This window comes from Carassius carassius, chromosome 17 (assembly GCF_963082965.1).
Source record: "Carassius carassius chromosome 17, fCarCar2.1, whole genome shotgun sequence".
Lineage (NCBI taxonomy): Eukaryota > Metazoa > Chordata > Actinopteri > Cypriniformes > Cyprinidae > Carassius > Carassius carassius.
In genome coordinates this window covers 2,549,984-2,571,937 of record NC_081771.1, presented here as the reverse complement: position 1 = coordinate 2,571,937, position 21,954 = coordinate 2,549,984, and the positions used below count along the sequence as shown (strand labels likewise).

The window sequence follows — 21,954 nt, the reverse complement described above, 5'->3', positions numbered from 1 at the left end:
TAATGCACCCTTGCATGAATAAAGGTACAACCGCAAGCTTTTAAATAGTAGTGCATACAACATACTGAATGATTACAATATTCATGTGCCAGGATTTACAGCATATGCTACTCCAACATACCTAAAATACTGTGCCATTACATGCACAACAAAGTGTGCAATAACCATAAAGTGATGCATGAAGAATTAACAAAAGTTATGCTGTTTTGCATTATTTTATTATTTTTGTTATAACTAGAAGGTTTAGTGATAATAATAGTGAAGTGACATTCAGCCAAGTATGGTGACCCATACTCAGAATTTGTGCTCTGCATTTAACCCATCCGAAATGCACACACACAGAGCAGTGAACACACACACACACTGTGAACACACATCCGGAGCAGTGGGCAGCCATTTATGCTGCGGCGCCCGGGGAGCAGTTGGGGGTTCAATGCCTTGCTCAAGGGCACCTAAGTCGTGGTATTGAGGGTGGAGAGAGAACTGTACATGCACTCCCCCCACCCACAATTCCTGCCGGCCCGAGACTCGAACTCACAACCTTTCGATTGGGAGTCCGACTCTCTAACCATTAGGCCACGACTTCCCACGTTTACTAGTGATACTGGTATTAGTTATACTTTAGACAGATACTTTCAATGTATGCAAGTTGTGTGTGTGTGTGTGTGCGTGCGTGCGTGCGTGCGTGCGTGCGTTCGCGCGCGCGCGTGCGTGCGTGTGTGTGTTCCATATACACACACATATATATATGTAAGGTTTGATAGAAATGTCCTGCAGTCAGTAAGTGACTGTAAGTGCAGCAGTCGGTCGTCTTCATCAGGTCCAGCAGTAACGTATCTGTACTGGCTCTCGCTGGACGCTGCTGCACATCTGGATGTGATTACAGCTGTCCGGGAGGTGGGGGTGTTTAACGGGGGTGTTGCCTGTGTAAGAGGGACTCCTGGTCTCAGGCGGATAGTTTCTGTGGATGTGAGTTGGATTAAGCGTGAACAAAGACAGGATAACTGTGCGTGATTCATCAGCGATGAATGAGGGATTCGCGCGCAGGGAGTTTCGCCCTCTGACGACATCCGCGTGTCTGAACAGGACCATGTTCTTTTCAAAGTAAGTAAAGTTTTGTTTTTTTTGGGCAATTATGAAAGGAAAAAACTTTGCCAGCAATATTTTTTCTTTTACTAGTCCCCTGTTATTTTAAAGGATTATCAGTTGTGGACACTGTTCTGTATTACTTACAGTTCTAAATTCTGATTGGATGAGTTGCGTTGGAAGCCAATGTAAACAAACATGTGACCACACATTATAGTCGAATGCTGTATTAATGCATCAAGTTGCAGCCTACAGTTGCTAATTAACCATGTTACTTGGTGGAATAATTGTTTATTATAAATAATATTAATATTAAAATAAACATAACTGGACATAAGTGTCTTTTTGTACAGTGTGTTTTTGGTATAGTTTATATAATAATATGTTTATTGCTATTTTGAATTAGTTTTTTTAGTTTTGAGTTTTAATTTTAATTCATGTTTTAGTAATTTTATTATATGATTTAGTTTTTTAGTTTCTGTTTGACTTAACCTTTACAATTTTATTAAGTATTATATTTAGAATAATGTTATTATTATATTATTATATTTATATTTTATGTATATTTAAATTATTTATATATATATTTTGCCCCTCCTTGAACTGCCACCTTAACGTGGTGGAGGGGTTTGAGTACCCGAATGACCCTAGGAGCTATGTTGTCCGGGGCTATATGCCCCTGGTAGGGTCTCCCAAGGCAAACAGGTCCTAGGCGACGGGTCAGACTAAGAGCGGTTCAAAACCCCTTATGAGAAGGAACAATCAAAGAACCGTGACGTCGCCCGGTATGGCGCAGCCGGGGCCCCACCCTGGAGCCAGGCCCGGGGTTGGGGCTCGTATGCGAGCGCCTGGTGGCCGGGCCTCCCCCCACGGGGTCCGGCCGGGCTCAGCCCGAAGGAGCGACGTGGGGCCGCCTTCCCGTGGGCTCACCACCTACAGGAGGGACCGTAAGGGTCCGGTGCTTAGACAATCGGGTGGCAGTCGAAGGCGGGGGCCTCGACAGCCCGATCCCTGGACACGGAAACTAGCTCTAGGGACGTGGAACGTCACCTCACTGGCGGGGAAGGAGCCCGAGATTGTGCGTGAGGTAGAGAGGTTCCGACTAGCGATAGTCGGACTCACCTCTACGCACAGCTTGGGCTCTGGTACCACACTCCTCGAGAGAGGATGGACTCTTCACCACTCTGGAGTTGCCCAAGGTGAGAGGCGGCGGGCTGGTGTGGGTTTGCTTATAGCCCCCCAGCTCAGCTGCCATGTGTTGGAGTTTACCCCGGTGAACGAGAGGGTCGCTTCCCTGCGCCTTCGGGTCGGGGATAGGTCTCTCACTGTCGTTTGTGCCTACGGGCCGAACGGCAATGCAGAGTACCCAGCCTTCTTGGAGTCTCTGGGAGGGGTGCTGGAAAGTGCTTCGACTGGGGACTCCGTCGTTTTACTGGGGGACTTCAACGCCCACGTGGGCAACGACAGTGACACCTGGAGGGGCGTGATTGGGAGGAACGGCCCCCCTGATCTGAACCCGAGCGGTGTTCAGTTATTGGACTTCTGTGCTAGTTACAGCTTGTCCATAACGAACACCATGTTCAAGCATAAGGGTGTCCATCAGTACACGTGGCACCAGGACACCCTAGGCCGTAGGTCGATGATTGACTTTGTGGTCGTTTCATCCGACCTCCGGCCGTATGTCTTGGACACTCGGGTGAAGAGAGGGGCGGAGCTGTCAACCGATCACCACCTGGTGGTGAGTTGGATCCGATGGCGAGGGAGGAAGCTGGACAGACTCGGCAGACCCAAACGTACTGTGAGGGTCTGCTGGGAACGTTTGGCCGAGTCTCCTGTCAGAGAGATCTTCAACTCCCACCTCCGGCAGAGCTTCGACCGGATCCCGAGGGAGGCTGGAGATATTGAGTCCGAGTGGACCATGTTCTCCACCTCCATTGTCGAAGCGGCCGCTCGGAGCTGTGGCCGTAAGGTTTCCGGTGCCTGTCGAGGCGGCAATCCCCGAACCCGGTGGTGGACACCGGAAGTAAGGGATGCCGTCAAGCTGAAGAAGGAGTCCTATCGGGCCTGGTTGGCTTGTGGGACTCCTGAGGCAGCTGACAGGTACCGGCAGGCCAAGCGGACTACAGCCCGGGTGGTTGTGGAGGCAAAAACTCGGGCCTGGGAGGAGTTCGGTGAGGCCATGGAGAAGGACTATCGGTCAGCCTCGAAGAGATTCTGGCAAACCGTCCGGCGCCTCAGGAGAGGGAAGCAGTGCCCTACCAACGCTGTTTACAGTAGAGGTGGGGAGCTGTTGACCTCAACTGGGGATGTCGTTGGACGGTGGAAGGAATACTTCGAGGATCTCCTCAATCCCGCTGTCACGTCTTCCATTGAGGAAGCAGAGGCTGAGGGCTCAGATGTGGACTCGTCCATAACCCAAGCTGAAGTCACCGAGGTAGTCAAGAAACTCCTCGGTGGCAAGGCACCGGGGGTGGATGAGATCCGCCCTGAGTACCTCAAGTCTCTGGATGTTGTGGGGCTGTCTTGGCTGACACGCCTCTGCAGCATCGCGTGGCAGTCGGGGACGGTGCCTCTGGGATGGCAGACCGGGGTGGTGGTCCCTCTTTTTAAGAAGGGGGACCGGAGGGTGTGTTCCAACTACAGGGGGATCACACTTCTCAGCCTCCCTGGGAAAGTCTATGCCAGGGTACTGGAGAGGAGAATCCGGCCGATAGTAGAACCTCGGATTCAGGAGGAACAGTGTGGTTTTCGTCCAGGCCGTGGAACACTGGACCAGCTCTATACCCTCTACAGGGTGCTGGAGGGTTCATGGGAGTATGCCCAACCAGTCCACATGTGCTTTGTGGATTTGGAGAAGGCATTCGACTGTGTCCCTCGCGGCGGCCTGTGGAGGGTTCTCCGGGAGTATGGGGTCCGGGGCCCTTTGATAAGGGCTATCCGGTCCCTGTACGAACGGAGCAGGAGCTTGGTTCGTATTGCCAGCTGTAAGTCAGACTTGTTCCCGGTGCGTGTTGGACTCCGGCAGGGCTGCCCTTTGTCGCCGGTTCTGTTCATGATTTTTATGGACAGAATTTCTAGGCGCAGCCAGGGGCCGGAGGGGGTCAGTTTTGGTGACAACACGATTTCGTCTCTGCTCTTTGCGGATGATGTTGTCGTGTTGGCCTCATCAGGCCAGGACCTTCAGCATGCACTGGGACGGTTTGCAGCCGAGTGTGAAGCGGCTGGGATGAGAATCAGCACCTCCAAATCCGAGGCCATGGTCCTCAGTCGGAAAAGGGTGGCTTGCCCACTTCAGGTTGGTGGAGAGTTCCTGCCTCAAGTGGAGGAGTTTAAGTATCTTGGGGTCTTGTTCACGAGTGAGGGAAGGATGGAACGGGAGATTGACAGACGGATCGGTGCAGCTTCTGCAGTAATGCGGTCGATGTACCGGTCTGTCGTGGTGAAGAAAGAGCTGAGCCGCAAGGCGAAGCTCTCGATTTACCGGTCAATCTACGTTCCTACTCTCACCTATGGTCATGAGCTTTGGGTCATGACCGAAAGGACAAGATCCCGGATACAGGCGGCCGAAATGTGCTTTCTCCGCAGGGTGGCTGGGCGATCCCTTAGAGATAGGGTGAGAAGCTCAGTCACCCGGGAGGAGCTCAGAGTAGAGCCGCTGCTCCTCCACATCGAGAGGGGTCAGCTGAGGTGGCTCGGGCATCTGTTCCGGATGCCTCCTGGACGCCTTCCCGGGAAGGTGTTCCGGGCACATCCCACTGGGAGGAGACCCCGGGGGAGACCTAGGACACGCTGGAGAGACTATGTCTCCCGGCTGGCCTGGGAACGCCTCGGTGTCCCCCCAGAAGAGCTGGAGGAAGTGTCTAGGGAGAGGGAAGTCTGGGGTTCTCTGCTTAGACTGCTGCCCCCGCGACCCGGCCCCGGATAAGCGGTAGAAGATGGATGGATGGATGGATATATATATTTTTTTTTTTTTTTTTTTTTTTTTTTTTTTACTTTTTGTATTTTAAGGTTTTTGTATTATATTAAATAGTTTTAACAATAACATACTGTTGCTTTTAGTTTACATATAAGTAATTGTGCTTCTGTCATTTTAATTAATAATTAAATAATATCCGAGAAAGCTATTATTTATTATTTAATATACATAAACTTATTTAATATTTATATTTGATGTATTTTTACATTTTAAATTTGTATTTTTTTTTTGCATTTTATTTATATTTTAAGTTTTTTAATTATATTTAATATTTTTAAGAATAACTGCTGATTGTAGTTTACATTTTAGTAATTGTGCTCTTGTCATTTGTAATGAATAATTTACATTGTATTTATTATTTAATACACACATACTTATTTTATTTTGATATATATATTTTTTTATTTAATAGTTTTAGTTAACAATAACAATGCTGCTGATGTAAGACAGTGTGTATTTCTGTATTAATCATATCGTAGTGCATATGCCATCTTGATAATTCTCTTCAAAGAAGAAACAGGGCGACTCTTATTAGTTAGAGACAAACCAGAAACTGTAACACCAACCTGCAAGTTCATGTTCATGTTTACAGAGGTCAAGGTCAAGTCTTGAGCTGCTAATTAGGACTTCCAAAGGTCTACAAAGGCTTTTCTTCCTTTTGAAGTGCAAGGATATTGTATTAGTCAGGTCACTGTTGGAGTAACCATGCTTGTTTGAATAAATAGCTCAAGACTCGACATGATCCTTCTTCCCCCAGAGTATTGTGTCACTAGTGGATTCAATCCATTTTTTTCTCCTATATGGGTGTAACTCAATTGGGAGGAAAACATAACAGCTTAATATTTCAAGCCCAACAAAACATCCCCACCCAAAGTAATTTTTTTTTTTTTTTTTTATCACGGTGAACAAATGAACCAGCCAACTTGAACTGTAGCCAGGAATTACAATGCGTTAAGATTCTGTCATCAAATATTGGTCTTCCAGTCAAACTGAGCTGAATAACTTCACATGCACTGCTCCATTCTCCATAAAGACCCCAAAGGAGCTGTGAGAGAGAAACCCAGTGCAAATATACTAGACTAAGTTATTTATAGTTCTTAGTTTTTTATCACATAGATTTTATTCAGGCTCCCTGTATTTAATAGTTATGAACAAATTATTAGAGAAACGAGCACCTTTTGTCTCCAAGCGTCTCATTATCAGACTTCTGACTATTATCATAAAGATTAGTCCATTTATACTATATATCAATTATTTTTCACACAGACTAAATATATAGAAAACCGTTTTGTGCATTTGCAGAAAATATACCGTTACTTAATACTGGAAATAAATGTTTCCAGTATTCAGGGTGTTTTATGGTGCATTTTCTGTTTTATAATTAATGTCAATTGCATAATTTTTTTGTGTGTGTGTGTTTTATCTTGGTGTGCACAATGCATCTATGTGTGATTATTGGCCATGTGACAGTTTATGATTCATCGTTTAGCTTTGTTTTTCCACCTGTATTATTATCATGAAGGTTATCAGTACAGTTTAAGGTTAAAAGTAGATTCGGATATATGGAGCCAAAAGAGTCTCAATAAAGATAAATGCACACACAACATTCACATATGCACACACAGGATTCATAAATACAAACACAGCTGACACAAATGCGCACAAAATTTACAAATTCACACACAAAATTTAAAAAGCACAGAAGATTCACAAATGCATACAAAATTCAGAAATGCACACAAAATTCAGAAATACACACACAATTCAGAAATGCAAACAACATTTACAAATGCACTCAAGATTCACAAATGCACAGGACAAGATTCAGAAATGTATTTCTGATGCACACACACATATATCTTGATTTACAAACTGCTTGCGGTCTGTGAACTTCACTGCATTTGTGTGTGAATTTTCAAACTCCCCTGACTTGGCTCGACACACAAATGCCTTTTTTTTAAACAGGGAATGATCTGCAACCAATCAGATATCTCCCTTGTTTTAGCCAATCACAAGAACGCACTCCATGTGGGGGATTGTTTACTTATAAGCCAATCACATGAACGCGTTCACACAGCTCGATATGCCTGTGGGGCGGCATATTATAGCCTACTTATTTATGAAATTGTATCAAAATACAGATGTTTAGATTACAATTCAGGTTTATTTTTTATTATTTTTTACAAAATATAAATTTAAAAATGTCTCAATACATATAGCCCAGTGACTGCAGAAAAAAAAGTTAACCATGGATTTATAAATTTGCAATAGGCAATTATTTCATTTTATTGAAATATTTTAATGAAAGTAAAAAAAAAATACACCTTTTTGAATATTTAAATATATCTAAATATTCTTTTGGATGCAATATAGAAGTCACTTTAATTATAATTTTCGGTCCCTACATGAAGAGAGAGTAAGTGGTCCGCTGCGAGAGGAAAGTGACTCCGACTGCCAAAAGTGGGTCTCCGGCTGCGTGAAGAAAGTGAGTCGTTCGCTTAGGAAAGTGAGTTGATCGCTGCGTGAGGAAAGTGAATCGTTCGCTGAGGAAAGTGAGTTGCTCTCTGTGTGAGGAAAGTGAGTCGTTCGCTGCATTACTCGTGAGGAAAGTGAATCGTTCACTGTGTGAGGAAAGTGAGCCGTTCGCTGCGAGAGGAAAGTGACTCTCCGGCTGCGGAAAGTGAGTCTCCTGCTGTGCAAAGTGGGTCTCCGGCTGCGTGAGGTAAGTGAGTCGTTCGCTGAGGAAAGTGAGTCTTCGCTGCGTGAGGAAAGTGAATCGTTCGCTGAGGAAAGTGAGTTGCTCTCTGTGTGAGGAAAGTGAGTCGTTCGCTGCTTGACTCGTGAGGAAAGTGAATCGTTCACTGCGTGAGGAAAGTGAGTCGTTCGCTGCGAGAGGAAAGTGACTCTCCGGCTGCGGAAAGTGAGTCTCCTGCTGTGCAAAGTCGGTGTCCGGCTGCGTGAGGTAAGTGAGTCGTTCGCTGAGGAAAGTGAGTCTTCGCTGCGTGAGGAAAGTGAATCGTTCGCTGAGGAAAGTGAATCGTTCGCTGAGGAAAGTGAGTCGTTCGCTGATTGGCTTATAAGTAAACAATCCCCCACGTGGCGTACATTCTTGTGATTGGCTAAAACAAGGGAGATATCTGATTGGTTGCAGATCATTCCTTGTTTAAAAAAAGGCATTTGTGTGTCGAGCCAAGTCAGGGGAGTCTCAAAATTCACACACAAATGCAGTGAAGGTCACAGACCGCAAGCAGTTTGTAAATCAAGATATATGTGTGTGTGCATCAGAAATACATTTCTGAATCTTGTCCTGTGCATTTGTGAATCTTGAGCGCATTTGTAAATGTTGTTTGCATTTCTGAATTGTGTATTTCAGAATTTTGTGTGCATTTCTGAATTTTGTATGCATTTGTGAATCTTCTGTGCTTTTTAAATTTTGTGTGTGCATTTGTGAATTTTGTGCGCATTTGTGTATCCTGTGTGTGTATTTATGAATTATGTGTGTGCATGTATGAATCCTATGTGTGCATATGTGAATGTAGTGTGTGCATTTATCTTTATTGAGACTCTTTTGGCTCCATACGGATACTTCAAGTAGATTGGTATATATATTAACATTAAATCATTTTAGGAAATATGTGGTTCTATAGGTTGACAAACAGTTGGTAAAAAGGCACAAATATGCCTTCTTGTAATACCTGTATCATTGTCACAGTCAGAGCTTTACTGTAAATAGGATAATTTTTTACAGTGTGCACTGTAAAGCTGCTAAAGAAACTAGCTGTACTTCTTACGTTGTATTTCTTTTTCCATTTCCAACTCGTACCTTTTGGGCTGCGCTTTCTCAGCAGCTGTGATGAATGATTTCCTGAGTTATTTGGCGTTTTCCACTGAATGTTCGGATGAGATTGATGGCACCGTTGCCCATTCTGGAGACCACAGCGGTTCCTCATGAAACGTCCCTCAGCCCAGTATAGAGACAGAGAGCATTTCCTGAGAGAGGGAACATTTTATTACTGAGAGTGAGTCTGATGAAGCAAAGTTTCCCTCGGCCCTGTTCTGTGCTCAGACATCAGTCACAGATAATGTCTGTATGTTTTAGCTTCAGCTAAATGCACTTGTCTGCAGCAGCATTTTAGTATGATTTATATACTACAGTATTATAGTATTTATTCATATTTTGAATTAGCTTTATTTTTGTAATCTTATTTTTTGTATGTTTGTTGCTTTTTTAATATATGCTCTATATATTCTCTTTTCTCTATTTTAGCTTTAATTAATTTTTATTTCATTTTTAGTAATTGTAATACTTCAACTATTAATTCAGTTAGTTGCCAAGTCAACATTTATAATTTCTGCCGATTTTTCAAAGATTGTTCTTAGCTATCTGACATACTGTATTTTATTTACATTTTTTTAAATTAATGATATTTTTTAAGTTTCATGACTTTTTATTACTTAAAAGCATACATTTTTATATGCTTTTATTTGTATTCATTTTTAATAATCATAGCAAAAAAAATTTATGTTACAATTTTTCTAATTTTAGTTAGTTAGAAAACATTTCAAATTTCCACACATTTAGTTTTTCATGTTTTTCTGATCTAATATTTATCATATATTTATATTTTATTTTATTTTCACTTCAAACAAGTAACCTGGCAACAACACTTTAGCAACTTCTTTGACATTTACCTAGAATGCTTTGGCCTTCTTACAATGAGTTTTTCACATGGTAACCCATTTTTATCTAAAATTTAGTTCATTTTAGAAATTTTATGTTTATTAAAATAGTTTTTGTTTTTATATTTTAGCTTTAATAATTTTTTTATTTCATTTATATTATTTTTATTGTATTTTATTTATGTATACATATTTTTATTTTATTTATTTTTAGTGCATCAATTGTACTTCAATTAGTTACCAGCGCTTCAAATTGATATTTATTTTTCTTATTAGTTTTTGCATTAAATACATGTTTTACATTTTTCTTAAAGTGATGTAATATTTATTTTGTATTTTAATGCGATTTAAATACATTTTAAGCAATACATGTTTTTCAATTAATAAAAAGATTAAGTTTTATGACTTAATGGTTTGATTTTTGCAAGTGGTCACTCTTATATTCTTTAGAAAATGTAAAAATCTAGTCATTGACTTGTTCTTTGGTCTTCTCCTCATGTTATATCTCAGCATTGGTAATCACAATTCCCATTTAAATGAAGCTAAAACTAGCTGACACAGACTTTGGCTGGCTTTTAGCTCCAGTGTGCCACCATTACATTTCAAACGGGTGGAAATAGAAACTGATGTGGAAAAGAAAAGCATTAAGAAATGTCTTTGCGGGAGTCGTCTCTAACCGTTGAGACATGTAGGCAAGTCCGTTCTCTCCCCTCTGTGCCGCACAACCTGTAATTAGCACAAATTGCTGGCTCCTTAAGTTGTTCTTCCGAACATCAACAAGCCATTTTTGTCCTCTGATTCTTTGGCACCCATAATTCTCTTTTCCATCTCCGTAGACTCTGCTGAGTCAGGAACCACAAAGTACTTCAGAACCAGCGTGATGAGGATAGAGACGGAGGTTCATTACTAACATCCCACGTGTGTCATCTGCTTAAAGGTTCTTCAGTGGCTCTTTAAAGCACCTTCTGTTCAGAAAGATGGTCCAAAAGCATCTTTCACTGCATCCATCAGTATTTTATCCCTTTGATGCAAGAATTATAAAATTACTGAACAATAAAAAAACTGTTTTTAAAGAATGAAGTTACCATTTTAAGAGTTAAAATGTTTATTTATTTTTACTTTTTACTTTTAATTACAGATGTATTCATAACATATATATATATATACAACCCGAATTCCGGAAAAGTTGGGACGTTTTTTAAATTTTAATAAAATGAAAACTAAAGGAATTTCAAATCACATGAGCCAATATTTTATTCACAATGTTATCTATGTTCTATTGTGAATAAAATATTGGCTCATGTGATTTGAAAGTCTTTTAGTTTTTAATTTTATTAAAATTTAAAAAACGTCCCAACTTTTCCGGAATTCGGGTTGTGTATATATATATATATATTCATAATAAGTTTTATCTTGAGGGAGTTGCACATCTGTTAACTGAATCTTTTTTTTTTTTTTTGGATATAGAATAAAATCTTTTCTTCTTGTTATTATTTTGAGAGAATTATACAGTACATCTCTTTTCTTCATGTTTTTACTTTATAAAGAACGTAATTTTTTTTAAGTTTTTTTTCTTTTTAATTTTTATTATTTTGTGAAAGTTAAACACTCAATTACTTTAGTGTTTTGTTTTTAGTTATTAAGAATTTATTTATTTAACTAATTATTTGTTTGTTTGTTCACTTTTATTTTTAATTCATTTAAAATCAATTTAATATTCATAATTATTATCTTTTTTTTGTCTACTTTGTTTTTTTCTTTTCATTTTTTTACTATGAATATTGCAGAAATGCCTGCAAGACAGAAATGTCTTTTTTATTATAATTTTGAGACAATTATACTTCTTTTTACTTTTTATTAGGAATGTGATTATGGTTTTATTATAAAAAAAAATTCTCAGATTACAAACATCCACTTATTTCAGTGTTTTTACTTATCGGCAATATAATTATTCCCAATCTTTCTCTCTCTCTCTCTCTCTCTCTCTCTCTCTCTCTCTCTCTCTCTCTCTCTCTCTCTTTCTCTCTCTCTCTCTCTCTCTCCTTTTATTATTTGGATAAAGTGAAACATTTGTTTATTTAATCATTCTCAAGAATATAATCAAGAATGTAATCATTCCCAAACTGTATCTCACTGTATCTCACTTAATCTGTAATCACTTTATCTCAAGATTTTTATTTTGAGAGTTTTCCAAATCTATTTACAAGAGCAGATCATGTAGATATTGGAGAGCTACTTAAAACATCACAACTCATTGTATTTATTTTAGAACAGAAAACACAATGACATCTAAAGAGGAGAGTTTGAAGAGGAAAGTTTTCAAATGTGCAGATCTCGCATGGCTTTTGTCTTCACATACATATGTATGTTTCAGGCCTAAATCACATTTTGTCATGCAAGACTAAAGATGAATCATTATTATCCTAGTGTGGCTTTCCCTCTTTCAGAACAGATGGACAAACCCCAAAGCCGTAGCCTTTGCCAGAAAAAAAAAAACACCATTCATAGTTACGGCACTGATGCTTTGCCATTTATAAACTCACTGACCTTAAGAACAATGCATTTATTTTAAACCTCTTCAATCACTACCCATCATTCTTCAGCAACACATGCATCTACATCCCTTCCAATGTTTCTGGGGAGTAAACGCAAGCCAGAACTGAGCTTGTGTGGTAGATCGAATCTTTGCCATCACGAGACCCTGCTGTCTGTTCGTGGGTCAGGTAATGGAGCAGAAAAGTTCTCACAGGAAAGACAAGTGACAAATGATTTCTCTGATCACTGAGGATCTTAAAATCAGATCTTATCTGACTTGTCAAATATAAATTCACATTTGAGAGAAGAAACAACAGATTTGTGAGATAAAAACTCACAATTACATTTAAAAAAAAAAAAAAACTTTAAACTCAGAACTCTCAGAAAAAAAGTAAACATTGTGAAATAATATAAAGTTGTAATTACAGGTTTAGGACTAATTTTGAGATATAATCTCGCAATTCTAAAAAGAGAGAAGAAGAGCAGGAACTGTGAGATAAAAAGTCACAATTATTATGTTTAAAAAAACATGAATTGATGAGAAAAAAGTCACAAATTCCTTTTTAATTTTGTTTTATTCTGTGGAGGAAAAAAAGTTCAAAAGCAAGATGTAAACTAAGAATTACTAGTTTTATAATTCGCAATTATGAGATAAAAGCTCTAAATTCTGAGGAAAAAGCTCAGAATTGTGAGATCCAAAAATGCAATTATGTTTTTGATATTTTTATTTGCTGACACAAATGACTTTCCATAGAAATCCCTAAGTGAGAGTAAAGTCATTAATTTCTTCAGTCCAGATCTACTCTTTCTGTACACTCTTAAAAATAAAGGTGCTTCACGATACCATAGAAGAAGTTTTTTGTCTCAGCGGTTCCATAAAGAACCTTTAACATCTGAAGAACCTTTAACATCATGTTTCACAAAAGGCTCTTTTTGGCAAAAGAAGGTTCTTTGCGGAACTGAAGTTAGTTCTTCAATGGCATTGCTGTGATGATTCTTTTAAGGATCTTTATTTGTACATCAAATATTGATTCATTTGTGTCTGAATTTTATCTCCCCAAAATACATTTCAGAAGAGAATCCAGAAACAAATGAATCATAATAGGAAATCATCTGACTCTAAGCAATGCGGTATGTTCTGGGTATGGTCCTGTGCTATCGTGCATGATTCAAGCTTTCCTGGTTTCTTCTAAGTGTCTGTATCTCCTCTCTCTCTGTGTGTGTGTGTGTGTGTGTGTGTGTGTGTGTGCAGCTGGGACGAGAGCAGCTCCATCAGCAGCGGTCTGAGTGATGCTTCTGATAACCTGAGCTCAGAGGAACTCAACGCCAGCTCGTCTCTCAACTCCCTCCCCACCACACCTGTGGGCTCGCGACGCAACTCCTCCGTCATGGTGAGCAGATCACAGACCAGGGTTTTTGTGCAGTGAATGGTTTGGCTCGTGTTTTGGAACCTTGTTTGTTTGGATTTAGTAGAACTTGGCATAAATCTCTACTGGTATACACTGCTAGTTAATAAATAACCAAGCAGGTTTGGGACATCATATAGTTTGCACTAAAACATGATTAAATTCTCCAGATGGGAAGACATTCTTGAAAACTTTAGACTGCAGCTGTTGTAAAAACATGTAGACATTGGAAGAAATGTTTTTTCTGTGGTAGGGAAATATCCAGAACTCATCCAAAAGTCATGTTCCTAGAGTTCCTAAGTCTGTGCTTTAGATCAGTCTATAACTAAAAATGATGCAACAATTTGAATATGAAGTTGGCCATATTCTGTCCACAAGTTAGAAACTTTACTTGCTGTTGGTACGAATAAGAATGCATTAAATTGATTGAAATTGGCAGTAAAGACACACATAATGTCACAGAAGATTTAGATTGTAAATAATTGCTGTTCTTTTGAACTTTCTATGCATCAGCGAATCCTGAATATACATGGATAATAATCATAAATGTTTCTCAAGCAGCAAATCATGTTAGAACGATATATAAATTACATTTCACAGTATATTCAAGTAGACAACAGAAATTGAAATTGTAATAATATCTCAGCACATTTTCTGTTTTTACCGTATTTCTGAACAAAGGAATGCCGTCTTGTTGAGAATAGACTTCTTTGAACTTACTTAACTAATCATATGGATAATTAGCCATTATTTTTTTGTTCTGAAATGAAATATGAACATGCAACCGGTGCTTAAAAACTAAAACTGGATGCGGGCACCAAGGCACATATTAAAATGACTTCCATATCTGTTCTTGACATTGTTTTTCAGTTCCTTCTCTGGTAAACACTGACATAAAATAACCTCTGAGGATTTGTTCAGTGTCGAGACGAGAGAACGCAAGATGTCTTTGACAGTTTCAGGCCGTGGTTTGGTGTTTCTGCCATCTTCAGTTGAACGTGTCTCTGGTTTGGTAGTCTGCTGTTTTTCAGTGTAACACGTAAAGCCTGAACACTTCTACAGCTGATAAAAAGCTCAATTAAACCGTTTCTGGTTTGCAGCTTTGTTTTTGTCACACTAAGTTGTAAATGTTATCGAAGCATCACAAATAATGATTACTAATAATGCAACACAAGCAAAGTATGAGACACACGTGTATCACATTCACCCCGTGCAGTCAAAGTCAGGCCGGGAGAACCAGTACTTACTGTTAAAGCCTGGCTTTGATTGTCTTGGATGAATTAAGAGCAGCTGTTTCCCATTGTGCAAGTCTTTTGCTTGTTTGAAGCGCTCGCTATCAGTTCACCATGAAATCAAATCTTTGTTTTCCTCATCATTAGAGACACAAATATTAATTCTCATACCGACGAAAAGGAAACAATATTACTTTTTTCTGTTGCTATGGTAACATCATCATAGCATGGTTACATGAAATTTTGAAGATGTTTTCAATGTGCCATCTTGTCTTTACTCTAAGACAGAGTGAAAAGAGAAATGCATTGGCAAGTGCTCGCAGTGCAATGTCCAACGTTTTATCCATAATTGGCATGTTTTATGCAGTATATATATAATGCAAAGTTATTTCCATCTGAGAAAAGTGCTCTGTTTCTTTCATGTGGACTTCATTATTGAAGTAAAACCATCCATAGAATAGCATCAGAGGATCCAAGGGTAAATGTGGGAAAGTCTTTAAGAGTAAGGGCCCTATAATACACCCGGCGCAATACGAAGCAAGGCGCAAACAAGTGTGTTTGCTAGTTTCAGTTCGGCGCCGCTCGCATTTTCCCATCCAGCGCCATGTTGTTTAATTAGAAAATGCATTTGCGCTCAATTTATATATAAATGCCTACATGTCATAATGGATATCAGAATTATCTATTTGCTCGCACACAAGCAGCTCCTTTTCCTCATTCTGTCTTTGTGTTTGCCAAATTCAGCCGTGTAAATAGCAAATCCGTCATGACACGAGCACAACTGGCTCTTAAAGGGAAAGGAAGATGAGACTCTGATTGGTTTATTGCACGTTACGCCCAAAAAACACCCATAACTCATTAAGAGAATAGGGACAACCCGTTTAGACCATGCTCCCGGGCGCGTGAACCGTTTTTCCGTCATTAAAATAGCAAAAGTGGATTTGGACATGCCCTGAGTGCACCTGCGCCGTGCGCTGTGAGCTTTGCATTTAGATCGTTAAAACAGGGCCCAATGAGTAAGATTCCCTGAGCTTAGTTTTTTTTCTTTTTTTCTTGAAAGCTCATATTATAGTCAACACAGAGGCTGGCTTTTGATTGCGGTTATTACATTATAGATAACAAATATTGCTACAAGTGTGACTGCATCATATAATAATTGCTGTTATAATGTTCATCATCTGGCTGACTACGTCTTGTATACATTTTTCTGAAAAATCCTTTCATATGCGCACAAACTGACAGTCACCACTTAATATTGTAGAAACGTAATTTTCTGTAAAGTTGCTTTGTAATGATTTGTATCGTAAAAAGCGCTATACAAATAAACTTGAATTGAATTGAATAACAGAAACACTCGCATCATTCATAGTGTATTTGTGTTTTTCAGTGTGTTACACTGTAAGAAGACCATTTGGTTTTACCTTGGAAAAAAATGTTACATCATAAATGAGGGGAAAGTAAGTCATAAGTGAGCTTGCATGGAAATATGCACTTTATAATGTCCAAGTCAAAAAGTATAGACTAATTACATATCTATAGACTATCTATATATACTTCATGTATATTTCAAAGTACGAGATGCATGTATTTTATTCATTTATTCTATGAAATTTAGTGCAAAAACACTACCATTCAGAATTTTAGGGTCAAGATTTTAAAAATGTTTTTGAAAGACGTCTCTTCTGCTCACCAGGGTTGCATTTATTTGATCAAATATACAATAAAAACAGTAAAATTGTGAAATATTATTATAATTGTAAATAACTGTTGGGTATTTGATTAAGTTTTAAAATGTAATTTATTCCTGTGATGCAAAGCTGAATTTTCAGCATCATTACTCTCACTGCTCATTACTGTACGTCTTCATAGTGCACCATCAGAAATCATTCTAATATGATGATTTGCTGCTCAAGAAACATTTCTGATCATTATCAGTGTTGAAAACAGTTGTGCTGCTTCTTGTTTGTTTGTGGAAGATGTGACACATTTGATTTTTCAGGGTTATTTGATTAATAGAAATTTCAAAAGAACAGCATTTATTTGAAATGTAATGTCTTCGCTGTCACTTTCGACCAATTTAAGGCATTCCCGCTGAATTAACATTTTCATTTCTTTAAAGATAAAAGTTTCGAACATTCAAATCTGCTCTTCTAACAGACGCTGTACTCTGTGTTTAGTTGCGGACGGATGCAGAGAAGCGTTCTCTGGTGGAGAGTGGACTGGCGTGGTACAGCGAGGACAGCAAGTCCTTACGGAAAGCTGATGGTGTTTATGACACAGGCAGCCTAAAGTCAGAGCCTTCCAGCAAGTGGAGGAAAACTCGGCTGCCGGATGGTTCTGCGCAGGACAAGACGGGGAAAGGAGAACTGAAGAAACCTCAGAGTCTAGAACAACCTGGGAGCTTCAAAAAGGGCCGCAATACACCTGTGGGCGTCACCTCTCCCATCACACACACTTCACAAAGTGTGCTAAAAGTTGCAGGTAATTGTAACTTTTTTATTTTATTTTGTTTTATTAAAAACTATATATATATATATATATTTTTTTTTTTTCTATTGTGTTTGTTTTTTATTTCATATTTTGTTGCTATTTTGTATTTATTTTTTTTATCTAGTTATTTATGTTTATTTTATTTGCAATTTAATTGTTTAATATATTTTGTTATATGTTATTTATGTATTTTTTTGTTTGTTTATTTTATGGGGGGTATGTTTACGAGTATTTAGGTTTAAGCTTTTACATAGACTGTGTATTTGGATTTAAACATATTTTAGACATAAATTCATTCCGGGGACCTTTTTGTTCTCCAAACATGCATCTTCACGTTGTCCTCCAGCATGCATCTCCAGAAGGGTTATATATTAATGGGACTATATCATGAGTTGGAAATGAATCAGTTGGACAAACTTCTGTGGTTGGTTATGTTACTGCTGTCATCCATAACCTGTAATAAATGAAGACCATGTGCTATACAGAGTTTGGTGAAGTGTCTCTTAAGCAGATATCAGAATGATGACTGGTGGAAACCAGAACCACATGAAAGCTATCGGAGTCTTTACTTCAATAGTTCAAAGTTTTATCTTCATATCAATCCATGTTAAGCTTTTCTATTCAATGAATGCATACAGAGACCAGGGCTACAAAAATAGACAACGACAAACATTAAAAGGGCCATAAAGCTAGTCCATGTGACTCAGTCTTATGATAGATTTATGTGAGATTTAAGTCATTAGCCACAAAAAAAGATGGTGGGGGGTCCTCCTTTTCGCTGCCTCTTTCAAACCTCATTAAGTCATGCTGGTTTAGAATTACACGAGGATGCATAAATTAGGGTGAATTATTCCATTAACTCTTCTTCATGATGTCTTTGACTTTCCTCAAGTGCCTGAGCAGATTGTTTGAGAGAGAAGCCTGTCAGGTTCATCTTTGGATGTAGTTTACCTTTCTATGCTGGATCCATAGTTTACAATGACATTTAAATGTCAGCGATCCAGTGCACTTAGAAGAAAACCAGCAGCTGTTTGGCATCATACGGCATTTTACTTTGTCATACTGACATCCTGTTATAAAAGTATCCTCACAAATGGCAAAAACAAAGACACCAATTTAAGAAATATAAAGCCGAGAGGTCATAACACTGAATAAAAGATTCCGTTTCTGTTGTTTTAAGGTTGTGTGGCCAGTTTGAAGTAAAATTACTCACTGTGTACAGTATATAAAGAAATTAATTTTTCAGCAAGGATGCATTAAATTGATCACTAAAGAAATGTATACATTTATCAATGTTACAAAATATTATTTTTTCAATTTCAAATTGATTCTGTTCTTTTGAACTTTCTATTCATCAAAAAAATCATGAAAACTAAAATCACAGTTTCCACAAAATATTCTGCAGCACAACTGTTTTCATTATTGCTATTACAATAATAAATGTATGTTCAAATCAGCATATTAGAATGATTTCTGAAGGATCATGTGACACTGAAGAGTATTGATGCTGAATATTCAGAAATAAATGACAATGAACAATAGATCGAAAGAGACCATAGTTATTTTAAACTGTAAAAATTTCACAATATTACTTTTTACTATATTTTTGATCAAATACTACTAGATGTACATACTACTGTACTGTATATACAGCAGAAATCATAAGAATAATAAAAATCATAATACAACTAAAATCTTGAAACCATAAAGTTTTTATTATAAAAAGTATATCAGCAGTTTTATCTAACAGATGTGTTTTAAAAAATATTTTGCATGAAAAATGTGCTTGAGTGATCTCATAATGGCATTTTTAAGTGGAAAATTAAATTAGATGCAAAAATAAATCATAGATAATAAGCAGGCATGTTTTCAGGCATTTCCCAGCATGCCACGCTCAGATAATGCTTTCCGCTTGATAATAGTTTATCTGTAGGCACTTTGAGAGCTTCTGTCAGTAGTGTTCGTTCAGTGATTAAAGCTTCATTGAAACTCATCTATCCGTAATTAGTCCTCCAAATGTCATTAAACCTCATTCGCTGGCTCTTTTTCACTGAAGTATGCAGATGCTCAGGTCACACGTGTGCTGTTTAGATCCCGTGTAGGCCGAGATGCTCTTTATCTTTGAAGGGTCTGTAATTAAATGCAGATGCATGCTTGTCCTCGTCTTCATCAGCGATGACTCACATACTGTAGATTTAGGCCACAGAACCTTAATCATGGCTTCAATCGGGTCCTCTCCATGACTTCCTCTGAAGTCATACCCCAAGGCTTTCCTACTCACCTTTCTAGTTACACGGCTCTGACCACACCGAGGACACTGATTCAATTTTGCGTGTGTGAAAGGACATTAAGCTTTATTGATGATGAGGTAAAGTACTGTGGTGGTACTGATGATGGTATAGTGATGGTAATAGCGTGGTATCTTGATATATTGCATGGAGCTGAATGAGTATCATATTCATCTGTGTAGTTTTTACATGACATTTAAAGGTACTAAGATAAATGCAATGGGGCATATCTAAAAACATTTGGTATTTCCATCCTAAAGGAAGATTGTTTGCTCACAGGTTGCTTTTCATGTTTTATAATAATCAATATAGAGTACGATTGTACGAACATCCAAAGGTTTCTGAGTTTTGGCTTTCATTTTGGAAATGGCTCGTTTAAAACGGTTTTAAAAGATAAATAGTGTTTTTAATTACGACTAAAGCTAAAACTATTACTTGTTTGGTTAACTGAGGTCAGTGTTAGTTTAGTTTGACACTGTTATTGTTGTTTTTCATATTTTGAATCCGTTTTTATTTTTGTTGTTTGTTTTAATAGCCTTTTCATATGAAATTCAGAAATAAATAGCAAGAAAATATTTTTTTTGTCATTATAGTAGTTATTTCAGTTTTATTTATTTCAGTATATCAAGTCCAACAAAATACTGAAATAAAGCAGAAATAAAATCAATATGAAATATTAAAATATTTGAGAAATTGTAAAAATGTTGCGGAGATAAAACTAAATTTACTCAAACAAATCTGTAAATCAAAACAAAGTTTTAAAAAGTATAGCAAATAACTGCAATTTAAAAACTAAAAGAAAACCAAAAATATATAAATAAATGAATTTTAACCACAAATAAAACAATATGAGATTTTAAATTTAGAAGAAATTTGATAGAGATATTGGTTTGCAAAGAAATGGAAAAGATTGTATAGTTTCAAATGACATGGACATGGATGTATGGAAGTAGAAGTCTAAATTATATAAAAAGTTGTAGATCATACCTAATTTTAAAGGAGTGTTTTTTTTATTCAGAACAATACAATGAAAATATTTTTTCTGAAATGACAAAAAAATGAAGCTGCCTATAAGTATTCTGTATTTCTGAAGCCAGCAGTGTTGTGTAAATTTAGAAGTAATATTTCACATCTATATTGGGTTTAATGCACATGCACAAACGAGTGGCGCTTAATGACTGTTGTCTCTCTTTCTTTATAGTTTCTAAAGGAGACACTAAGGCAGTTGACAAGGTGAAAATGTCTGTCAAGGCAACGGGTCTCCAGCGTTCACGCTCCGATGCGGGCCGGGACAACGAGCACCGCAAGCCTCCCTCAGGTCTGGTCAAACCCTCCGCCGGAGCCTCCTTTGGTTACAGGAAACCTCCGACCACCGGAACCGCCACCGTCCTGACAGCAGGAGGCGCCACTATCACCAGCGGCTCGGCCACTGTGGGCAAGACCCCCAAGACCTCTGGCATCCCCATCAAACCCGTCCCAGGTGCAGGCGGACGCAAAAACAGCCTGGACGCCAGCGGCTCCGAACAGGGGTTCCTGGCGCCCAACGCTCGCGGGAGCATTCAGTACCGCAGTCTGCCACGGCCTGCCAAATCCAGCGCTATGAGCTTGACCTCTCGCCCTGTCAGCGGCAGCATCGACGCCAGTCTCCTCACCCTCAAACCCGTACCTCCTCTGCCCAACACCATGCCCACCAGAGGAAAAGATGGAGGCGGCTTAAAAGCGGCTAGTCGCCCGAGCACCACTGGACCCGTCAACCAAACGGACCGAGAGAAGGAGAAGGAGAGGGCCAAGGCCAAAGCCGACCTGGAGATCAGCTGTCTGAAGGCCGAGAACCAGACTGACAGCTGTGCAGAGACTGTGGAGAAGATCCGCCGAGGGAGGAGGACCAGCACCAGTAAATACCAAGAACTTAGCTCTCCGACCAGCACGCCAAGGTACGACCCTCTGCACAAATACATCATCAAATCAAATTCACTGCAATCAATTCATGATATTAGTAAATAAAATTAAGTAAAAAATAAAATATGTATTTTTTTTATAAATTACTTAAAATATATTAAATGTAATTAAAATGTATAAAAATATATTTTAATTAAAATGTAATTAAATGTTTGTGTCTGTAATATTGCTATTCTATTATTTATATATTTATTTTATTTTATTTATATTTATAAACAAATATTATACACACACAGTAAATTTAATCTATGTAATTAATTAAAAGAATCATTTTAATTTTTCCATTTTTGTTTTGTGATAAT

General features: G+C 38.5%; 1 protein-coding gene across 3 annotated transcripts in view; it reads left to right on the top strand.

Moving 5' to 3' along the window:
- The window catches only part of nav1b (neuron navigator 1b), a 73,801-nt gene that overhangs the window by 31,125 nt on the left and 20,722 nt on the right, over positions 1-21,954 (top strand). For all 3 annotated transcript variants that reach the window (XM_059570405.1, XM_059570407.1, XM_059570406.1), the window contains 3 exons: positions 13,530-13,668; positions 17,093-17,396; positions 20,895-21,627. In XM_059570405.1, the coding sequence (XP_059426388.1) occupies positions 13,530-13,668; positions 17,093-17,396; positions 20,895-21,627 (1,176 nt within the window). The remainder of the gene's footprint in view (positions 1-13,529; positions 13,669-17,092; positions 17,397-20,894; positions 21,628-21,954) is intronic.